The 21,892-nt window shown below is 47.3% G+C and overlaps 1 protein-coding gene across 1 annotated transcript in view; it reads left to right on the top strand.

Moving 5' to 3' along the window:
* The first annotated feature begins 2,650 nt into the window (after nt 1–2,650).
* PPP3R1 (protein phosphatase 3 regulatory subunit B, alpha) overlaps nt 2,651–21,892 on the top strand; it is a 27,008-nt gene continuing 7,766 nt past the window's right edge. The window contains exons 1-2 of the mRNA XM_015416548.1: nt 2,651–2,809; nt 4,532–4,571. Of these exons, the coding sequence (XP_015272034.1) occupies nt 2,651–2,809; nt 4,532–4,571 (199 nt within the window). The remainder of the gene's footprint in view (nt 2,810–4,531; nt 4,572–21,892) is intronic.

Here is a 21,892-nt window from a genome sequence, read left to right as displayed (position 1 = left end):
GGCCCAAACGCCTGAACCAGAGTTGAGAACTTGAACAGGAAACCGCGTAGGAAAGCCAGTTTCTTGATGGAAGCTGGCGATTTTGCCCGGTCCCCTCATCTCAGTGCAGCCCATCCGGCAGCGCAAGCTCTTGTCCACTTGAGTCCGGGGACCTCTGGAGCATTCTGGAGATGGCGGGCGGGCAGGGAGGTCGGCGTGTCCCCAAACGCTGTTGCGTTTCTGCTCCGACTCCGGCCCTGTGGATTCTCCGCTTCAAAAATAGGTTCACACTTGTGGCTGCTACATAGCTAGAGTCACTTAATGTAGGAGTAAACAAGCGGCATATGTTCTCCTCTTCTCCACCGCAGAAGGAGAATCGTGTGCCCTGTAGATGCTATAAGGTCACATTAAAATAAGCTGTATTGTATGTCTCTGTTTCTGACGAGTTGTGAGGCGTCCGCTTAGGGGTCATGAATACCTTCCAGTGAAATGTGCTTCGGTGTGTGTCGCTCACATGCGTGGACTTCCTGACATTTGGGAGAGGGGAAAACGGTGACGTGTGTGTTGAGCATGTTGCCCTGTTCTGACCTCTCTTCACTGGCATGCTCTGAAACGCTGTGTGAGCCCACATTCTTCCGCCTACCTGAATATCACAGAAATGGGCTTATGTTATTGGCTCTGCCCAGAGGTTTCTCAGAGAGCAAGCTGTGAACTTTCCGGCAAGCACAGCACTAGGCAAAACTCCAAGCGCGCGTTAGCGCTGCCCGGCCGATCGTTTCAACAGAAGGTTTTTTTAAAAAAATTGTGACTGGGTTGATAAAAAGACTGCTGTGGTGCTTCATCACATCACTGAACAGTGCAGTCCTGTGCAGAGTTACTCCAGTCGGAGTCCATCGGAATCAACAGGCCTAGACTGGAGTAACTCCGCATAGCATTGCGTGGTTCTCGTTTGGGAACTCCTTCCTATAATAACCAGATTTTTACAGCTTGGTTGATATTTGGGGGTAAAAAAGTCTCTTTGGGGTTTCAGCTTTTAATCTCTGAATTTTGGCAGTCAGCCTAGGTTTGGGGACCGAGGTTCGGTTCAAACTAAGCCCCGTCCTTTCCAGACTTACATGGATAACTCAAGACCCTTTACCAATGCTCCCTCTAAGCTGTGGAGTCTTGCGAGCAAAAATTCTACTTTGTGAGCTGCTGGCATTAAAGTGGCGAGCGAGTGATTTGGCTGCTGCGTAAATTAGCTTGCTCTGGAGCTCTTCTTCCTGAGCCGAGACAAAAATGTGTGAGCCGGAGGCTAAGAAAAATGTGAGCTAGCTCACACTCAGCTTAGAGGGAACGCTGCCCCTTACACACGGGCTTTCCAACCCTATTGGCTTTTTAAGGCAAGCAGATTTTTTTCCCCAGTTTCACATACTTTAAATGTGCTTTGGCTTCTCAAGGCAAATTAAATTGGCTCCTTAAGGCAAATTTTAGGCTGATCCTGCACTGAGCAGGGGATTGGACTAGTAGATGGCCTGTATGGCCCCTTCCAACACTCTGATTCTGTTATGTCTGTGTGTTTCACAACCTTAAGGATAAAATGCTGTCTTCTTCTGGTCAGTGAAGCTTCAGTCTTGGTTTTCCAAAATCTGTCTTGCTCCACAGTTTGTTGCGTTCTGTCTTTTGGGAGTGTGATTTTTTTTTTAAGGTTCATTTGCCTTCAGAAGCCATGGTGAGTTTGAGGAGCCCGAAAGGGACCGAAGAATAATTATTTTGAAATAAAGACCTGAGCTATCCAAAGAGTAGCTATGTTCATTATAAATCTTCGGGGCTCATGGCCAGGGAGGGCAAGACTGTGATGTTCCAGAGGACTGTGGGATGCTTAAGGGGCAACTGCATGCTATTCATAGAACCTTTAACTATAAATGCCATTGGAAGACCTCATGAAGCATTGTATCTTAAAGCACAAATAGCTGATAAGTAGCCCCCGCAATGCAGTCTTTTTGTGTCTTAATTATCGTAGCAGGGTGGGAAGGGTAAGTGAAGGTATAAAGTCTCAAAAGATGGGGGAAGAGTTGGTGACTGGGATCCAACAGAGTACTTCCCTGGACAGGATTTCTCTTAAATTAGTTTCTTGCCTTGGTAGTCTCAGTGCAGCCCCCGGTGCTATTCCTAGGGAATGGGACCCCCAAAAGCGGCATTTTGCACTGTAGTAGTACAAGGTTTAGGGTGGCCCAGGTTAGCCTGCTTTCATGAGCCCTCAGAAAGTTAAGTAGGGTTGGCCATGGTTAGTAACTGGATGGGAGACCAACACCGAGGCAGTCCCAGGTTGCTAGGCAGAGGCAGGCAACGGCAAAGCACCGAGAACCACAGAACCACGGAGTTGGAAGGGGCCATACGGGCCGTCGAGTCCAACCCCCGGCTCAGTGCAGGATCAGCCTAGAGCATCCCTGACAAGTGTTTGTCCAGCCGCTACTTGAAGGCTGCCAGTGAGGGGGAGCTCACCACCTCCCCAGGGCAGCTGGTTCCCTTGTTCGTCTCTTGCCCTGAAACCCCTGTGGGGTTGCCAGAAGTCAGCTGTGACTTGATGGCACGTACCACCACCAGCAGAAGAAGAGGGTTGAGAAAGTTTCACTTTGCAGAGGAACATCTGACCAAGGACACACTCTGTTGGATCCGGGCCCTTTCTGGTATGAACACACGGATCGAAGTCTTAAGCAGCCACGTCAACTGTGTTGTGTTACACCTGCAGCAACAGCAGCAGCACCACACTCCGCCAGCCCCAGGCAGGTCCAGCAACAGCAGCAAGCAGCAGCAACAGCCGCAGCCGCCGCAGCCGCATCACACTTCAGTGAGTTGGTTAGAGTCAGAAGTAGAGTGTGCCTCAATTTTCCTGCAGGTGGTCATCTATTGCATCTGTCCTCTCGTCAATCCCTTTGTTCGCATTTGACAGGCGAGGGACTTAATTCCGTGCAGGGGACCTAGGTCATTGAAGTTACAGTCTTAAATCCACCCAGTCTCTTGAATCTTCAGCAGCTGGAATAGAGCTGGAATTGGTCATGAACCAGATTTCGAAACCCAAATTTTGGAAATTCCACTGCAGAGTAAAACATTGGGTGCGGTCAGACGGTGTGCTGAGAGCAGGTTAAACTACTCCAGTTCTGACTGGATTATATTTGATCTGGATAATCGTGATCACACTTACCTCCCTTATCCCGCCTCACCGCGCAGTCACGTCGCTCCCCAGCGTCTACACTAACGACGTGCGGGAGCGTGTATCGGTGGGTTTTTTTTAATTTCAGCTTGCGCTTGGGGGGGGAACTACCATGGCGCATGCACAGAACCACCAGGGCGAATCACTCTAACCCTTCCAACAAAAGACTTCCCTTTAAACGTTTGTTCCGAAAATGGGCTCCGTGAGATCCCGAACTCATCTGAACTCTAAAACAAGTGACCGTTTAAATGTCGGTTTTCTAAATGCGGTGGCGGAGCTCCGCCTATGCGCGCACCGCTGACGCTAAAAAAAAAAAGGTGGTTGGAAAGCAGAATCTTCGGGCAGCTTTCGAGCGGGGAGGGGGTTTAAACCGGAAGTGGCTTGACAGTGGAGGAGCGATCACACAGGGGGAGGATGCGGTTTTAAACGGGAGAGCTGAGAAAACACCACTTTGGGATCTGGTAACAAAAATACTCAGGGTTAAAGGGATCTTGAGCCGGAAACCAACGGCTGTGGACAGGAGGCAGATGTTGACTGTGTGATCGTGCAGATAAATTCCGTTGCTGAACTGTCACGACACCAGATCAAACGGCGTGTCTGAACGCACCCATTGAATGTGAACTTCATTTATTTTTTTCCTCTAACCCTAACCCCGCCATTTAATCTTCCCAACAACTCCGTGAGGTAGGTTGAGAGAGCGGGACCGGCCCAAGGTCACCCAGCGAGCTTCTGGGGCAGAGTGGGGGATTCAGATCGGGGTCTGCCCCTATCCCAGTCCGACGCTCTAACGACTGCACCATGCCGGCTCTCCCCAAATTAAGGCACTAAACGCATGTTTTTTTCGCGTAGAGCCATGCCTTTGAAAAGCTGACCCAGTTCCAAGCAGATATGTTAATCATTGCAAAGGACATGATCTCTTGGTTAACTTGTGATTGGGTTAAATTCTGAGACTTGGTTCTGCTAGGGGCTAGCAGTGAAGTATTGTTTGGTGCAGTGGTTAAGTGCGCGGACTCTAATCTAGGAGAACCAGGTTTGATTCCCCAGTCCTCCACTTGCAGCTGCCGGATGACCCTTGGGCAAGCCATAGTTCTGTCAGAGCTGTCCTTGAAAGAGCAGTTCTTGAAAGAGCTCTCTCAGCCCTACCTACCTCACAGGGTGTCTGTTGTGGGGAGGGGAAGGGAAAGGAGTTTGTAAGCTGCTCCGAGTGAAAGGCGGGGTATAAATCCATTCTTCTTGTTCCAACATTGCGAGGAACCTTGCTCCCCCACTGGCTGTGAGAGTCCGTGGCAGTAGCGGGTAACGCTTTGGCCTAGGAGGCCCAGGTTCAAATACCTGCTTCCACCACGATTCTCACGGCAGGACCTTGTTCTCTCGGCCTCACCTGTTTCTGTGGGAGATGGTGAGGCGCCAAGGAGGGAAAGAAGAACCGCGCACGTCATCCTGAGCTGATTGAAGGAACGGTGGGATAAAAAGGTACGAGGCAAGTTTTGCCAGGGTAAGCGCTCTCCCCCCCCCCCCCCCGGGCTAGGGAAAGGGATTCGTAGCATCCGGCAGTTTTTGTTCTTGTTTTATAACTCCTTTCTTCAAAACCATGGCATGTAGCAAGGCATCAGACAAACAGATGTACGTGATTCATTGGAACAAATGCATTTTGCGGGATATAGCCTTTTGTTTAAACAATTTTAGACTATTTTAATGTACTGTTCTGGAAAAAATATGGTTGAAAAATAGAATGCAGCCCCCCCCCCAAAAAAAACAGGATGTGAGTAAACACAATTTCACCATAATCTCTCGCAGACATTTCAAGTAGCAAAAGGATTTATTAGCATTTCTATATTGTATGAAGCAGGTGGGATAAGAGTGGGAATTCATGGATTTACAATGGAATTGAAACTTGTTGACTAAATATATGCACTGCTTGGTTGAACTGGGAACAAAATAAAAGGTGATGGTTCGATAAAATGTGCTGTAATCGGAACCACTGGTTTCCAGCGTAGTTGTGAAATGCAGCGGTATCTGAGCGCTGTAATAGCTTTAACCTGGTCTGATCCTGGCTGTAATCCTAAATCCCGCAATCCCCTCTGCCGCAGGTCATTATCTCTGATGTCTTATCGACATTTTAAAGGCCCCATTCAAGAAGTATTAATCTTCTGTTGAATTCCTTTAGTATTGAAGGTCACTTATGAGAGATCTTTGATAGAAAGCATAAGAGCAGTGCATTTTTGAATGGCATATAAAAGTTCAGTGCTAAGATCTCCTTTCAGACTTGCAGCACATCTTGAATGGAAAAGCATCTGGTTTTCCCCCAGCATCATTTATTTATTTATTATTATTTGTATTTACAGCCCACCCATCCCGCAAGCGGGCTCAGAGTGAGTAACATCATGAAACATACAATAAATACATTTAAGATTAAACAATTTAAACAATTTGAAAATAATACTCATTAAAACACAGTCACACTTCTAACAAATCAGCTGGCTGTGGGGGTTCCCTGGCATATTATTTGGGTTGATAGTTGGGTGGATAAAAACCATCTCAGGGAGGCCACATAGAGACGTCCGCTGCCTCAAACGAAGGCCTGGCGGAACAGCTCCGTTTTACAGGCCCTGCAGAACTGAAGAAGATCCCGCAGGGCCCTGATCTCGACTGGGAGCATGTTCCACCAGGCAGGGGCCAGGGCAGAAAAGGCCCTGGCTGAGGCAAGACGGATGTCCTTTTGGCTGGGGGCAACCAGGAGATGTTGGTCCATAGAGCGTAACGCTCTTTGGGGCATATGTGGGAAGAGGCGGTCCCTCGGATATGTGGGCCCCAGGCCGTATAAGGCTTTTAAAGATGATTCCCAGCACCTGCCGGATGTGAGCTCGCATAGACATCGATGTCAGCAGACGCACCACCACATTTTGCACCAGCTGTAGTTTCCAGGTCAGCCTCAAGGGTAAGCCTACAAAGAGCGAGTTGCAGTAATCAAGCCTGGAGTGACCGTTGACTTTGTTCCCACGATTGCCCAAACGGGAAGGCGTGGCCTCCACGTGTCCCCTCCCTTCCTGTTTAGCGGAACATCCCATCATTGGGACATCCATATTGGTAGTGCTTTGCTTTCAGACCAGAATCGGGGGTGGGGGGAAACCTGGTTGGAGATAAGTTTCTGATTCTGGGTTTCGAAGGCCAACCGTATGCTTCTGATATAACAAACTGTGGTCAACGTTGACCTGGAAATGGAGAAGAGGAACCTTTGGTAAAGGCGCATAGTGCTCGCTTCGACAGCACATATACTAAAATTGGAAAAGGCGCATACAGTTTAAGTCTGTAAAAACGATGGGTTGGAAGACTGTCTGAGTCGAGTGTTTCCAAAGGGAAAGCCTAATCAGGGAGATGGGGAAAGGGAATACGAAGTGAGCTGGCCCAAATAATAGCGGGGAAAATAAGCAGTGGGAAGAGGAGGTGGCTGATGGCTGGCCTGGGGGGCGTGCACCTCTCAAAAGCACAGCAGAATTGGATTGGGGTGCGGGGCTCGTCTGTGGTTCCCAAACCAAGCGAAACAAGTTGAATGCTAGATTTACGTACCTGCACACCATGGGAAATCAGAAGGGTATGGTGACGTTTTGGTCTTGCCCACTTGTTAAGAATTTGACAGAAAAATAGTTTTGTGTTGCGAAAAGGAAGAGAAATAGTGTCTTCATTAGCCTTAGGCTTGTAGTTGTCTGCACTTTTATGCTTTTCCTTCTTTATGGCAGATAATGTAAACTAGAGAGTTCATAGAAAAGGCTGTGCTTTTCCGTATCTCGGATTCGAACTCATAGGCTAAAACAGCATTTACACATTTTCCAAATTTATTTCCTACTTGCTGTTCAAGATAGGCCATCAGAGTATGGAATGTAAAAATACACTTAAAACAATCAAAGCACCATCAGCCATAAAGTATCAATGTAAAACATGCCTAAGCATTTTGGTGCTTGTAGGATCCCATGAAGTCTTTTACACTTGTGCCTGCATCATCACCCCCACAGTCAGGAAAGGGTTTAGAGCTATAGCAGCCCTAGCAGATAAGAGCTGGTAACTCAGGTGTAACTCAAGCACTGTAAGAACAAAGGATGAGCCAAAACCTTCCTGGAGTATAAAATTATTTTGGTTCATTCTCTAGGTGAATCTTCTGTCTTTGCAGTGCAGGGGAGGGGTTGTGGCTCAGTGGTAGAGTGTCTGCTTGGCATGCAGAAGGTCCCAGGTTCAATCCCCGGCATCTCCAGTTAAAAGGACTGGGCAGTATATGACATGAAAGACCTCAGCCTGAGACCCTGGAGAGCAGCTGCCAGTCTGAGTGGACAATACTGACCTCAATGGACCCTGAGGGTCTAATTCAGGATAAGGCAGCTCCATGTGTACAATCCCAAACAGAGTTCAGCCCTTCTAAGTCCGTTGAAGTCGATAAGCTTAGAAAGGGGTGATCCTGTTTAGGATTGTCACTGTGTGATGATCATGCAGGACAATTATCTTCAGAAAGCACAACTCGATATGTGTGTTTTGGAAAGGGCTCATGCTCTGAATAGGACAGGCTTGGCTCTTGGCTCTCCCTAAGATGCATGGCCATAAGGACAGATAACTTTATTTCCTTTTTGGCACAAGAAGAGCAGAAGAAGAGATTGGATTTATACCCCGCCCTTCACTACCCAACGGAGTCTCAGAGCGGCTTACAACCTCATTTCCCTTCCCCTCCCCACAACAGACACCCTGTGAGGTAGAAGAAGAGATTGGATTTATCCCCCGCCCTTCACTACCCGAAGGAGTCTCAGAGCAGCTTACAAACTCCTTTCCCTCCCCCTCCCCACAACAGACACCCGGTGAGGTGGGTGGGGCTGAGAGAGCTCTTGACAGAAACTGCTCTTTTTCAAGGACAGCTCTTATCAAAACTACGGCTTGCCCAAGGTCATCCAGCCAGGTGCAAGTGGAGGAGTGGGGAATCAAACCTGGTTCTCCCAGATTAGAGTCCGCGCACACAACCACTACACCAAACTGCATTTGCATTCCGCATTTCTGCCCTTACAAAAGCTAACCAGGGCAGCCGGCGATTTAAAACATACACGATCAAGCCACATTTTAAAACCATTAAAACCAACCATTTCCCAAACACACATCATTAGAACAATTTTTTAAAAGAGTTAAAATACATCCAAATAATGGCTGGGAAAGTGGGATCGTCGGAACGCTAAACGAGACCAAACAAAGGCTTCACCTGGTGGTGGAAGATGGCGACGGAATTTTTGCCGTCTTCATCACCTTCAGCTGTCTGAAGAAGAGGTGGGAAAGCACTTGTGGAGGGCAGAACCCTCAGCCTCGTGAGTCCAAGAAGGGCCAGAGGGTTTGCTTGGCAGCCTCAACCGAAATCACCTGCCAAGAGAATTCCCAGTAGAAAAAGAAGCCGTGACCACTGTGCCAACTCAACCAGCAGCTCTAGGAAATCTTTGCCGCAATCCTGGGCAAAGTTGCTCCAGTTTTAGCCCACTGAAATGAGTGGGTGTAGACTGGAATAATTCTCCATAGGTAAAATACAGAATATTGTGGTACTGTTAGTGTGTGTTAAAAGTACTGTGTCGGTTTAATAGCTTTGGAATTGCCAGATGGTTAGATTCGAATCCAGGAGCCACTCAGAAACTAGCCAGATTTTTTTTGGGGGTGGTGGTGGTATGAGCTTTCAAGAATCACTGTTCACTTCATCCTCTGTCTCATCCCCTTTTAAAGCTTTTGGCATCACTTCATCTGTCTCATCCCCTTTTAAAGCTTTTGGAGGGTAGCCGTGTTGGTCCACAGGAGACCCAACTCGATTTGAGTCCAATAGCAGTATCTGACGAAGGGATCTTTGACTCTTGAAAGCTTATTCCCCTAAAATATCGCGGGTCTCCAAGGTGCTACTGGACGTGAACCCAGATATTCTACTGCAGACAAACATGGCTGCCCTCTGAAACTGCCCCGGGGGCGGTTCATGTTGAAGCTGGGGACTGATGTTGTACTGCCATTGCGGTAACTGCCACATGTGCTAAGCTTGCTCGCACCCATCTAAATGGTTGCAGTGCCCGAGTTCAGTGTTGAGCCGCTTGACAGAGCGCAGATGGGAAGGCCTTCCTACTAACTGCATGTGTGGTGCCCCCCAATATCCCAGAAATCCTGGAGACCACCGTTTGTCCCTGCTGTTGAAGAGCGTGGGGAGGCAGGCTCGTGCCTTGAGCAAAATGTTGGCTTATAACAGATTTTTGAGGAGGAGGAGGAGCAGCTCTTTGGGTTTTTCTGATCACTTTGGAAGAAGACGACGACTCCTGACCTGAGCTGTTTTGTGGAAAGCACCTTGGTTATACTGCCGCACTTCCTACCCTAAGTGGTGTCGGGTTTTTTTGTTGTTCAGTCGCACAGTCGAGTCCGACTCTTCGCGACCCCATGGACCAGATCACGCCAGGCCCTCCGGTCTTCCGCCGTCCTCTGAAGTTGGCTCAATTTCATGTTCATTGCATCTATGACACTGTCCAACCATCTCATCCTTTGCTGTCCCCATCTTCTTTGACCTTCTGTCTTTCCCAGCATCAGGGTCTTCTTCTCCAGTGAGTGCTCCCTTCTCATTGGGTGGCCAAAGTATTTGAGCTTCAGCTTCATTATCTGACCTTCCAGGGAACAGTCAGGGTTGATTTCTTTTAGGATTGACTGATTTGATCTCCTTGCAGTCCAAGGGACTCTCAAGAGTCTTCTCCAGCACCATAGCAGAGTAGAAAAAGATCAGGCTCACAACAGCTTCTTCAAGAGTGTTGTGGCCAGCCGTGGCCTCCCACTCAACTGCTTGGGGGTTCAGTGTAAATTTAGGTTTGGTCTTGGTGTTGCCGTTTGACCACATGCTTTTTTTTTTTTGCCTTCCTGTATTTCTCATTGGCCAAACAGGTCAGTCCGTTCATAGCAACAGCCATTCAATCTTACCTTCTGTTTCCTGTTTGAAAGTTGTACCTAGGAACTGAGGAGATAGTGGGTTGGATCCCAACTAAACAGCCCATCAGCAGGACATAACTTTCCCGCGGCCCCCCAAGCAAAACACTGCAGTTCACTGATCTCCACAAAGTGTTGCTGTTGGGGGAGAAGGGGCCCTCCAGAACAACAGGAGGGTGGTTTGCAGCAGAAGGGGGGATTGGTAGAAAGGGCCAGTTGTGCCTGGATCCAACCCAGTGGCTAGATGGTTGTGTCCGGCTTGCTCCATAAGACGACCGCAAAATTCCAAGCCCTCCGCTTCTAGATGCATCAGAGAGTTCTTGGCCTCTGCTTTTCTGGAGATGAGTAGGGCCCCTCAAGCGGCTGGGGAGAGGAGAGGTTTTTGAAAGTGAATCTATTTAACCATGTGGGGTTTTTTTTTGAAGACATGGCCGACAAAACCCTCCCCGTGTTTCCCTTCTTGAGGTCTACTGCTGTGTTAGATCAGTGCATTACAGTCAGGTCTTAAGTTGATTCCTCTCCGGGGCTATAAATAGTTTGTGAGTCATAGACAACTGCTCCCCAGGTTAAGTGTCTGTCAGCTGTAGGCCTCTCTCCTCCCTGTCTCTCCCTGCCCTCTGGTTTTCAGTGATCTTAATACCAACAACCTTTCAGTATCAGGTTAGACCACTTCACTGCTCGAAGGACTTATTTTCTCTTCTTTGCCCTGGCTCAGAAGAACCCTTGACCGGGATAGCCTGTTTGTAGAAAAGAACTTGACGTCTGCATAGATTAGTTGTGCATTTTTTCCCTGGGTCTGTAGCCCAGAATGGTACTGATAAGATTTCAGCTATTTTTGCTTACTGGATTATAAAAAGCTGTCATTTTGGAAAGGCCAGGTTAATGAATCCTCTAAACATAAAATTACTCAAGTAGAAAGCAAGCAGTGCTGTTTGTAAAGACCATTACTTGAGGTGTATCTGTGTATGGCTATAAAAAAAGATGAAGTGCGTTCATCAAAAGAAAACATACTTGGATACACTGTCAACTATTGGAGATTGTTTTCAGTGCTGAAAAAGCAAACCTAGTAAATTTGGATTTAATTGGAATGTCTTGTAAATACTCCCTTAAACTCCCACTGCCAGCTAGGCTTGAAGAATCAGAAGTGCTTTCAGTGTCCACAGTTGAATATAAGACCTGAATTTCACTGCCTTCTTGCTGTCATTAGCAAGACAGAACATAGTGCATTAAGTGGAAATTGCAAAATATTAACCATTTGGTTGTGCCATGTGGTACTGCCATAGCCATATTTGTTCAGAATCTAGGACCACAGATCTCGCTGAATGCTGCTTAAAAACAAGAGAGCACACAGGATTGCAGCTTCATTAAGTTTTCTGATCATAAGGCTGCTTACTGTGTTCAGACTGAAGTCCCAGAAAATACAGGTGGAAATATCTGTAAGATTTCACACTGATTATGCACATGTTATCATCAGTGGGCGTTCATCAGAAAGGTATGATGTGAGTGGGTGGGTTGAGAAGAGCAGCGTAGATGGTTCTGAACTTGATTCTTTATCGTGCAGTCACATCCAATGCTCCCTCTAAGCTATGGAGTCTTGTGAGCAAAAATTCTGCTCTGTGAGCTACTGGCACTAGAGTTGCGAGCGAGTGATTTAGCTATTGCATAAATTAGTTTGCTCTGGAGCCATCCTTCCTGAGCTGAGACAAAAATGTGTGAGCCAGAGGCTAAAAAACTGAGCTAGCTCACACTAACTCAGCTTAGAGGGAACACTGGTCACGTCAATGTCTTAATTTTTTGTTGAACTCTGTGAAAATGGGAAGTGTTGGCAAAACCAGTGTAAAATAGGAATTCCATCCTTCAGCACTTCTCCAAGAATTTTCAAAATGCAAGACTTTTAAACCTGGTGGTGCTGTCTCAGCAAAGCAGATGGCTAGCTTTAGAAGGGAAGAGTAGGAATTGGGGAGGGGCAGGATCGAAAGACACAACCAAAAGTGTCTTTGAATGTGAATGCAGTGACGCTTTGGCCCCTCTTAATATAGTTCAACTTCAGTGAAAAGTTGCCCATTTGTGCGAAAGTGCATAGCTCAGCGTTGATATTAGGGGTGTGCATTTGGCTTCTCCAAACCAGGGGAAAAAAAATAAATGCCTTGTTGGTATTTATTCGGTATTCCTAAGCAGAATGCAAATTCAGGAAACTTTTCAGCAACGAATAGAGTTTCCCGAATTTATTCGACTTTCGGGTAGCCGAATGTTGCTGTTTCCCCAGTCCTGATACTTTACTGCTCTTGGACTGGGGGAATTCCAGCATTTACTGATATTTTTCGGGTCTGATGTACCTGAAGTGAAAAATACCGACTTTTTTTTTTTTGGCACACCCCTGGTTGATACTGATTGTGTCTTTGGCCTTCTCACAGTCTACGTGCACTGCTGTTGAATTATATGTATACACAAGTGAATAGTGACAAAACATTGTGTGTTTTGTTTTAGGTTGCATTAGGTTCCCTGCAAAGGTTCCATGGAGGGGAAAGGAAATCTTGTTTCTCTATCCAGTCTTTTCACTCAAAGCCCTTTTTTCTCCCCTTCTCAATGGGGTGAGCAGCAATGCCAACGGGAAGTGTGAAGCCCTCTTTGATAGCACTGCTGGCTTCAGTGGTGGGGAGGTCTCCCCTGCTGTAACATTCTGCTACAGGCCTCACGCTGCCACCCCTGACCATCACCAGCTGGCTGATTTAGGGGTCTGTGAAATAAACAATCCACAGGAATAACACACAGTCCCAAGACAGTTTGGTATTAAAAAATATATACAGACGCGTGCTAGATGCCCACAGAACAGTACAACAATGAATCAGACTAAATTAAAGCCAGAACATAGAATCATAGAATGTTAGAGTTGGAAGGGACCTTGCAGGTCATCTAGTCCAAGCCCCTGCACTCTGCAGGAGCATAGCTGAAAGAGAGCCCTACAACATACCCGAAAGATGGTCGTCCAGCCTCTGCTTGAAAACGTCCAGCGAAGGAGCATCCACCACCTTCCGAGGCAGACTGTTCCACTGCTCAACCACTCTTACAATTAGGAAGTTTCTCCTGATATTTAGCCGGTATCGACTCCCTTGTAATTTCCACCCATTCGATCTAGTCTTGCAATCTGAAGCAAGAGAGAATAGATGTGCTTCAACTTCTACATGACAGCCCTTCAAATACTTGAAGACGGCAATCATGTCCCCTCTAAGCCTTCTCTTTCCCAGGCTAAACATACCCAATTATTTCACCCTTTCCTCATAAGACTTGGATTCCAACCCTCTCATCATTTAGTGACTGGTAATAAAGAACAACAACATATTCCTTCATAGAAAAATACAAAAGGTCGATACAACTTCACATAGCAGTCTGCTCCAGACTCTCTCAATCTATATCCCTCTAGCAGTCTTGTATCCTTATCCAAATTCACAAAAGCGGTCTGCTCCAAATTCAATCAATCTGTGTCTCCCTCTCAGTCAGCACTTTTTCCGGATATCTAAGTGTTTCAGACCTCTGGTCTTTCCTCAGGAACAAATCCTGTGTAGGATTCTTACATTCAATCTTACATTCAAGTTGACAGCTTCATTGATTTACTTTTCTGTTAGTCTACTTGGGGAATATGTCGTTGTTCTTTATAAAAGGTAAAGGTTTCCCTTGCTCGAAAGCCAGTCGAATCCGACTCTAGGGATGCGGTGCTCATCTCCGTTTCCAAGGCAAAGAGCCAGCGCTGTCCAAAGACATTAACATGGTCATGACTAGACGCCGAGGCGCACGGAATGCTGTTACCTTCCCATGGAAGCGGTACCTGTCTATCTACTTGCAATTTCTTGTTTTCAAACTGCTAGGTTGGCAGGAGCTGGAACCAGAGACGGGAGCTCACTCCGTCACGTGGCACACTCGGGTCTTGAACTGCCGAACTATTGACCTTCCGGTCTGCAGCTCAGCATCTTAACCACTTCAGCCACCGCAGCGCCTTTCTTTATTATCAGACACTAAATGATGTTCTGGCTTTAATCTAGTCTGATTTGTTGTTATATTGTTCTGTGGGCATCTAGCACACATCTGTATATATTTTTTCATACCGGACTCTGCTCCAGGCGGTCCCTCAGATGAGCATACTGGTGTTGGTCATGGGGTTTTCCTCAGAGCGGTGGCAGTGGTTCTGCCGCCACCTGTACTTTCTCCTTCCCAAGCACCCTTGTTCTTCTGTGTCTTCTCGGTCCCCCTGCTTCTTTTATAATGCTGCTTCTCTCCTCTTTACTGCTGTTGCTAGGCAACCTCCAAAATGGCACCTGATACCTTGAGAGATCTTGATTTTCTTCAAGTTTGGAGTGTTTAACCCTTCCCTTCCCTTTTTCTCTTCCTATTTTCCTATAGAGGAAACGTCCCGTCTCCCCTCCTCGATCTGCATTTGAGGGCCATGTTGAGAGTTAGGTATAAACATATCTGATAGAAAACGGGTTGTGCCTGCAGATGTTCTGCTGATCAGGGAGGGGTGATTTACTCTCCGCGCTACAGCCCTCAAGGGTGAGAAATCAGTTGCAAATCTAAATAGCGATGCATTAGTAAGGTTAGCATGGGTTGGGGTTTTTTTTGCTCTTTAGCGGTTTGTGTCACTGAATTGCAAAAAAAAAAAGCAGCCTTGCTGCTCTGAATGGTGCTAAAGAGACTTTTGTATAATGGCAATTATGAGAAAACGGGAGGGGGGGAAAGTAAATATGGGTTCACTGAAACACATTCCTCCCTTGAGAAATGGGGGGGTTAAAGCCGTGATGGGAAGTGTCAAGACAATGCCCCTCAGAAGGTCCTGGTTACGACTCAAAAAAGTATTTATTTTATTAAGTGGGTTAAAGTGGTTTTCCTTGACAGAGAGGTCCTTGTCTCAGAGTTCAGAATCTCAAGTGAACTACTGTACAATAACGATCCTGTGCCAGTGGTTGCAATTATGGAGCAATCGGTTCAAGCCTGAAGTAACGGTGCACGGGGAGGGGGGCGTACACCGACCTAAATCTGAAATGATGGAGTAGCATTCTGACAATGTGCTTATTGTTTACATTCCCATGTGGCCTTTCCATCCGTCCTCCCAGGTGAATTAAAAGGTCCGGAACAGACAAAGTGCATTCTTGCAGTAAATGCCTGTTTTTAATTGGGTTGGGAATTGGGGTATGTGAAGTCATGTCTTGATTGATGTAAAATTATATCCCCACAAGCCGACAGAAGTATTTTCCATGTAGGACGGAGCCTGGCCAGTTCTGGAATGGGAAACTGTCTAGGAACCAGAAGCTTGCTACTCAGAACACCTCGAAAGAAGGAAAATCCAGATTTTCTATAGCACTTTCGTCTGTTCTTTTGCTTCGTAGTCTTCTTCCCTATGAGGCGTAGGCCGAGAATAACGATTGCTGGGTGATTCTGGACTTTGTGGTTATGGAAGACATTAAGTTTGGGCTTCCCACTCTGAAATCCAGTGCAGTCTAACACTTTTAACCCCTGGATTATCTCTGCAAAACAGCAAGACTCGAGGGTGGTAGTAGGCAAACTTGAATTCTTGTCATACAGTTAACGTACTGAACCTAAGAAAGTGTTTCAATGTGTGTTAAGATGCAATTTTTTTTTTGTCAATTGCACAGACGACTTTTCCCAACACACTTGGTAAACTGATATAATTTTATAGAATGAAATGTCTTTGTAGCTGCTGCTGTGTAATAAAGTCAATATGCCAGTAATGCCTTTTCAGTAAAACTATCGGCAGTAAAAGTGTTTATGCATCTGTAAAGTAATCCGATTCTCAAAGCGAGAGTTGTAGTAGACAGAATGACTTTTTTCATTAAGGGCTTGCTGGATAATCTGCAGAAGTGGGGGGGGGGATTGAGTGTTTTACTATTCATGGGCTCTTTTCATAATTTCAGGGAAATGAAGCAAGCTACCCACTGGAGATGTGCTCGCACTGTAAGTCCAAACTTTGGTTGTTTTTTAAAAAATCTTAACTATTTATGTTTTGTATGTCTCTGTCACGATTTCATTTTGGTAAAAAGGTGTGACCCGCGTGCCCCATTTAGTTCCTGTACAAAAGCTTGAAATTCTCACGTGCACCCCAGCTGAATATTTAGCACAGTGTTTGTAACGGAGACTAAGCCTCATGATGGAAAGTACCAAAGCTAATTTCCTGCTAAATTCACATTTGGGACATATCAGACTAGCCTTTCAGAAATTTATTTATTTATTCAATTTTTATCCCTCCCTCCCTCCCTGCCGCAGGCAGGCTCAGGGCGGCTTCCATTAAGGATTAAAAATATAAAACACAAACATACCAAGTTGTAGCTCCACAATAAATAGAATAAAATTAAAAGTGCTGGTAGCAATCATGATAGGTGTTCCCAAAAATGTTGATATTCTGAAGCCTTATTTATTTATTTATCAAATTCAACTTGTTAGGCCGCCTTTCCCTGCAAGCAGGGCTCAGGGCAGCTGACATCAGAACAAACCTAATAATAATCCAATTAAAATAGCATTAAAACTGCTAAAAAACGATATATCACTCAGGTGACACTTTACATTGTTGAGATGACCAGACTCTGTTCCCAACAGCCCCCTGGATGAAGGGGTCGCGGAGGGCTGACTAGGAGGATGTGAGGATCACTGTCCTCAACCGAAGGCTGGTGGGAACATCTCTGCCTTGCAGGCCCTATGGAAAGGTAACTGATCCCGTAGGACTCGTCCGTTCTCTGGCAGAGAATTCCACCAGGCGGGGGCCCTGGTTGAGGACAGCCGGACCTCTCTCAGGCCGGGGACCCACAGGCAGGTTCTTCCTGCTGGAGCGTAACGCTCTTACAGTGATATATTGAGAGGAGGGTCCCCAAAGGTATGTGGGTCCCCGACCACTAAGGGCCTTAAAGGCCAACCCCAGAACCTTGAACTGGATCCGGTGCTCCACTTAGTCCTGGGTGTGCGTTTGACCTCCCCGGGAGAGACTGCACATGGAGGTTTGGTGCTCCAAACAGCCAAGTGTGGTTGATTCTTTGCTGTTTCTGCCAGAAGAGCGACACTGACTGCATCCGTCAACTGAAGCTCAAGCAACCAGAGGAAAAGGACAAAGTTGTCACAGTCCCTTGAGTGTTGAGCCTGAATCTGAACTGTGGGCTTGAGCGAGTCCCTGATTTAGATCCAAAGAACCTGGGTGTCTCCCGGGACTTTCATCCTGCTGCGGCCCGAAAACCTCGTAAAAAAGCCACCTCGAGGATGTGAGGATCACTGTCCTCAACCGAAGGCTGGTGGGAACATCTCTGCCTTGCAGGCCCTATGGAAAGGTAACCGATCCCGTCGGGCATGTACGTTCTCTGGCAGAGAGTTCCACCAGGCGGGGGCCAGGGCTGAAAAGGCCCCGGCCCTGGTTGAGGACAGCCGGACCTCTCTCAGGCCGGGGACCCACAGGCAGGTTCTTCCTGCTGGAGCGTAACGCTCTTACAGTGATATATTGAGAGGAGGGTCCCCAAAGGTATGTGGGTCCCCGACCACTAAGGGCCTTAAAGGCCAACCCCAGAACCTTGAACTGGATCCGGTGCTCCACTTAGTCCTGGGTGTGCGTTTGACCTCCCCGGGAGAGACTGCACATGGAGGTTTGGTGCTCCAAACAGCCAAGTGTGGTTGATTCTTTGCTGTTTCTGCCAGAAGAGCGACACTGACTGCATCCGTCAACTGAAGCTCAAGCAACCAGAGGAAAAGGACAAAGTTGTTACAGTCCCTTGAGTGTTGAGCCTGAATCTGAACTGATCCAAAGAACCTGGGTGTCTCCCGGGACTTTCATCCTGCTGCGGCCCAAAAACCTCGTAAAAAGCCACCTCTAGGGATCGGGGGACCCTTAAAAGCAGTGCAGGCCGCATCATAACGTTGCTGAAACCCCATTCTTGATGAGAACATGGCATGCAAATAAAAATAACCACAGAGTTGTCTTTGATTATACAGTGGGACCTCTCTGGCCAACAGATCCAGCCGGTTTGGTGTAGTGGTTAAGTGCGTGGACTCTAATCTGGGAGAACTGGGTTTGATTCTCTCAGAGCTCGCTCAGCCCCACCTACCTCACGGGGTGTCTATTGTGGGGACGGGAAGGGAGAGGGGATTGTAAGCCGCTCTGAGACTCCTTTGGGTAGTGAAGAGCGGGGTATAAATCCAATCTCCTCCTCCTCCTCCTCTTCTCCTTCTTCTTCATTTTTTGTTTCCTCATTTGCCCCAATATTAACATTTCCATATCGACAATACATTTGTAACATTTCAGCAGCAGAAGGTTGTTACTACTTAAGCATCTTATTGGCAACTAACATAAATGAACAGGGTGCTCACAAGGTGTTACTTGGAGGCACGCAAGTGCTCAGGCATATGTCTTTCCAAATGTGCCTGAGACGTAATGGCCATACTCCGCTTCCTTAGGTTTATACTTGACCACTGGGCTGGGCTATTGAACGCCCTGCACACAGCTGTCTTTAATTTAATGGGAACAAGCTTTTCATCTGGTAAGCTACATGGTAGGAGGAGGGAAGGTGCCATGGTCTTGACCAGTGTCCCCCTCTAAGCTGAGTTAGTGTGAGCTAGCTCACAGTTTTTAAGCCTCCGCATCACACAGATTTTTGTCTGCACTCAGGAAGGGATGGCTCCAGAGCAAACTAGCTTATGCAGCGGCCAAATCGTTTGCTCACAACCTTAATGCCAGTAGCTCACAAAGTAGAATTTTTGCTCACAAGACTGCACAACTTAGAGGGAGCGTTGGTCTTGACCTATTTTACCAGATAGCAGAGGCTAAGTAGGGTCGGTACTAGTATGGGAGCCCACCAAGGCTCTGCAGAGGAGGACAATGGCAAACCACCCCAGCTTCTCACTTGCCTTGAAAGCCTCTTGCTGGGATTGCCATAATTTAGTATGACTGGCACAGCGGTAGAGCATCTTCTTGGCACGTAGAAAGTCCCAGGTTCTGCCCTTGGAATCTCCGGTTACAGAGGACCAGGCAGTAGGTGACGTGAAAGGCCTCCACCTGAGACCCTGGAGAGCTCCTGCCAGTCTTGACTATTCCGCACTGGCTTTGAGGGTTCAATGGTCTGATGCAGGTGAAGGCCACATCACGCGATTAGAGGAGGAAGCGTAGAAGCCTGCTATTATCCCTTCTGCACCGTCTATGCAGTTTAGCTGATGGTGGACAGCTGTAGTGAATTCATACCCCAACCCAACTTGAGCCAGGAATTTCTGTCAGGTGTCCCTTTTTAACTAATTGATCAACACTAGACTCATTTCATGTCTATAATGTACTTAAGCTTTTAAAGATGGTTATAATTCATACGCGGAAATTCCAGTTCGGTGCAGATTTACGAAAGCCTCCTAAATGAGGCAAGCTTCACGCGCCTTTCTGAAAGTCTGTCTCCTCCGTCAAAGACGGCTAGTCAGAGCCACAGCCTTCTTTGCCCACTGCCGGTCTCCGTCTCTTCCTGTAGCCGTTTGAGCACTGATGCATGATCGATTTGGGTGGTTCTTCGGTAGACGCTTGTCAGATTACTGGCCTTGATCTTCCCTTTCGTGCTGACAGTTTATTTAGGAATTTCTCAAATTGTTTCTAACTTACTGTCACGGCTCAGGTGGGGTGTCTCCTGACGCTGCCACCACTCTGGAGTTAGGATCCCTTGAGAAGGCCCAGAGCACCCTCCCAAGACCTTCAGACCTCCCTTTTGGCCGAATAACAGGCGTGAGGACCAGGCAGAGTAAAACAAGGAAAAGGTTTATTTTATAGGAGGTCAAACAACAAGGTGCAGAATAATAACAGTAAGTGGGTGAAAAGAAAAGCGATCAAATGCCCTAACGCATCTAAATATATACTTTCCCTAGCTCACTATCTGCAGTGGCCTTACAGTACTCACCCTTCCCTCAAGATGAGGTTTTTTTCCTGCAGCAGCCTTCCTTCTGGCTCTGCCCTCTGGAAGAAAGAACAGCTCTTCCTGCTGCTCCAGATCTTTTATTCCAAGCCCTCCTCTTTTCCTATTGGTCCATTTTGGCTCCAAAACCTCCCAGGGGCTTCTGGGAGTTGTAGGCCCAGCCTCACCTACTGCTTGCCAGGCTCCCTGGGCCTAGTAGGTTTCTGGTGGCACAGCCCAGATCATGACACCTACTTTTTCCCCTGCCCCTGAAGGCTCATATGTCAACATGAATGTTTTTTTTTTACAGTTGTAGCTGAAATGCTGAAGACTAGCCAGTGTTTCTCCCCCCCCCAATATATTTTATAAGTTGTTGAGCACCCCTGTAGACACGAAGCCCAGAACTGTTGTGACAAAATGAAGAGAGCACACCACCCGTGGAGAATTATTTAATTCCTTTGTATGCTGCCTTTCCCCCCAGTGGGGACCCAAAACAGTCTGCGTCCTTCTCCCCTCCTCCATTTTATCCTCACGACAACCCTGTGAGGTACTTAAGGTTGAGTGAGTGTGACTGGCCCAAGGTCACCCAGCCAGCTTCCATGGCAGAGTGGGGATTAATAGGCGTGCGTGTGCCAGCGAACCGAGAGCAGGTCTGATTGAGTAACTTCATTGGGCACTCCATGAAATTGCTGAGCAGTGGGGTTAGAACGGATAAAAGGAAGTCCTTCTTCACCCAGAGAGTGATTAACACATGGAATTCACTGCCACAGGAGGTGGTGGCGGCTACAATTATGGATGGCTTCAAGAGGGAATTAGATAAGCATATGGAGCAGAAGTCCATCCGTGGCTATTAGCCACAAGGTATAGACAGGAACTCTCAGGCTGGGGCAAGTGATGCTCTGTATTCTTGGGGCTTGGGGGGTTGGGCAACAGTGGGAGGGCTTCTAGTGTCCTGGCCCCACTGCTGGACCTCCTGATGGCACCTGTTGTTTTTGGCCACTGTGTGACAGAGTGTTGGAGTGGGTGGGCCATTGGCCTGACCCAACATTGGCTTCCCTTATGTTTATGTTAATTGCGTTGGCCAAGACACATTCAGCTTCTTCCACCATCTGGGAATCCCCGTTGCAGTTTGAGAAAGCTGGTCTCTGAGCAGCACTGGTTTGAATTCTGTGCACTCACAACCATCTGCCTCTAGAGAAGTAATATTTCATGCATCCTGCCTGCCGTATGTATGGCCAAACAGACTAGCAGAGTATGTCTGTAGTCTGGCAACTGTGTGACTGGCACGAGAGAGCCATCCTTTGGGCCACTCGAGTCAGCATAAAGCACTTTAGCCAGAGCGGTGTGGCTGAAGGATCATGACACAGGTGGGCGAGATACAGGTGAGTAGCTTTAGTTGGTTACACGGGAAAGCTTTTCATATAAAAATCTTTCCTGTGTACTTTTTAAGCACTATTGATTTAGAATCTCAGAGTTGGAAGGGACCTCCAGGGTCATCTAGTCCAATCCCCTGCACAATGCAGGAAATTAACAGATATCTCCCTCCCTGCACAAACTCACAATGACCACTGTTCCATGCCTAGAAGATGACAAAAAACCTGCAGGAGCCCTGGCCATACTGGCCTGGAGAAAAATTTATTCTTGTCACCAAAGTGGCGATCAGCATTTCCCTGGGCGTGTAAGAAAGGGCCACGAGAACTAAGCATTGAGGCAACCCTTCCTGCCCTCCCTCTCAGGATCTGCCTAAGGTCACTGAACCAGCCTTGCTGTCAGATGGCCATCTAGCCTCTGCTTGAAAACCTCCAAAGGAGAGCCCACCACCTCCAGCGGAAGCCTGTTCCCCTGAGGAACCGCT

Source organism: Gekko japonicus, unplaced genomic scaffold (genome assembly GCF_001447785.1).
Source record: "Gekko japonicus isolate JY-2015 unplaced genomic scaffold, Gekko_japonicus_V1.1 scaffold3122, whole genome shotgun sequence".
NCBI lineage: Eukaryota > Metazoa > Chordata > Lepidosauria > Squamata > Gekkonidae > Gekko > Gekko japonicus.
The sequence above is the reverse complement of the archived record's forward strand: the minus strand, read 5'-3'. Positions and strand labels throughout refer to the sequence as shown.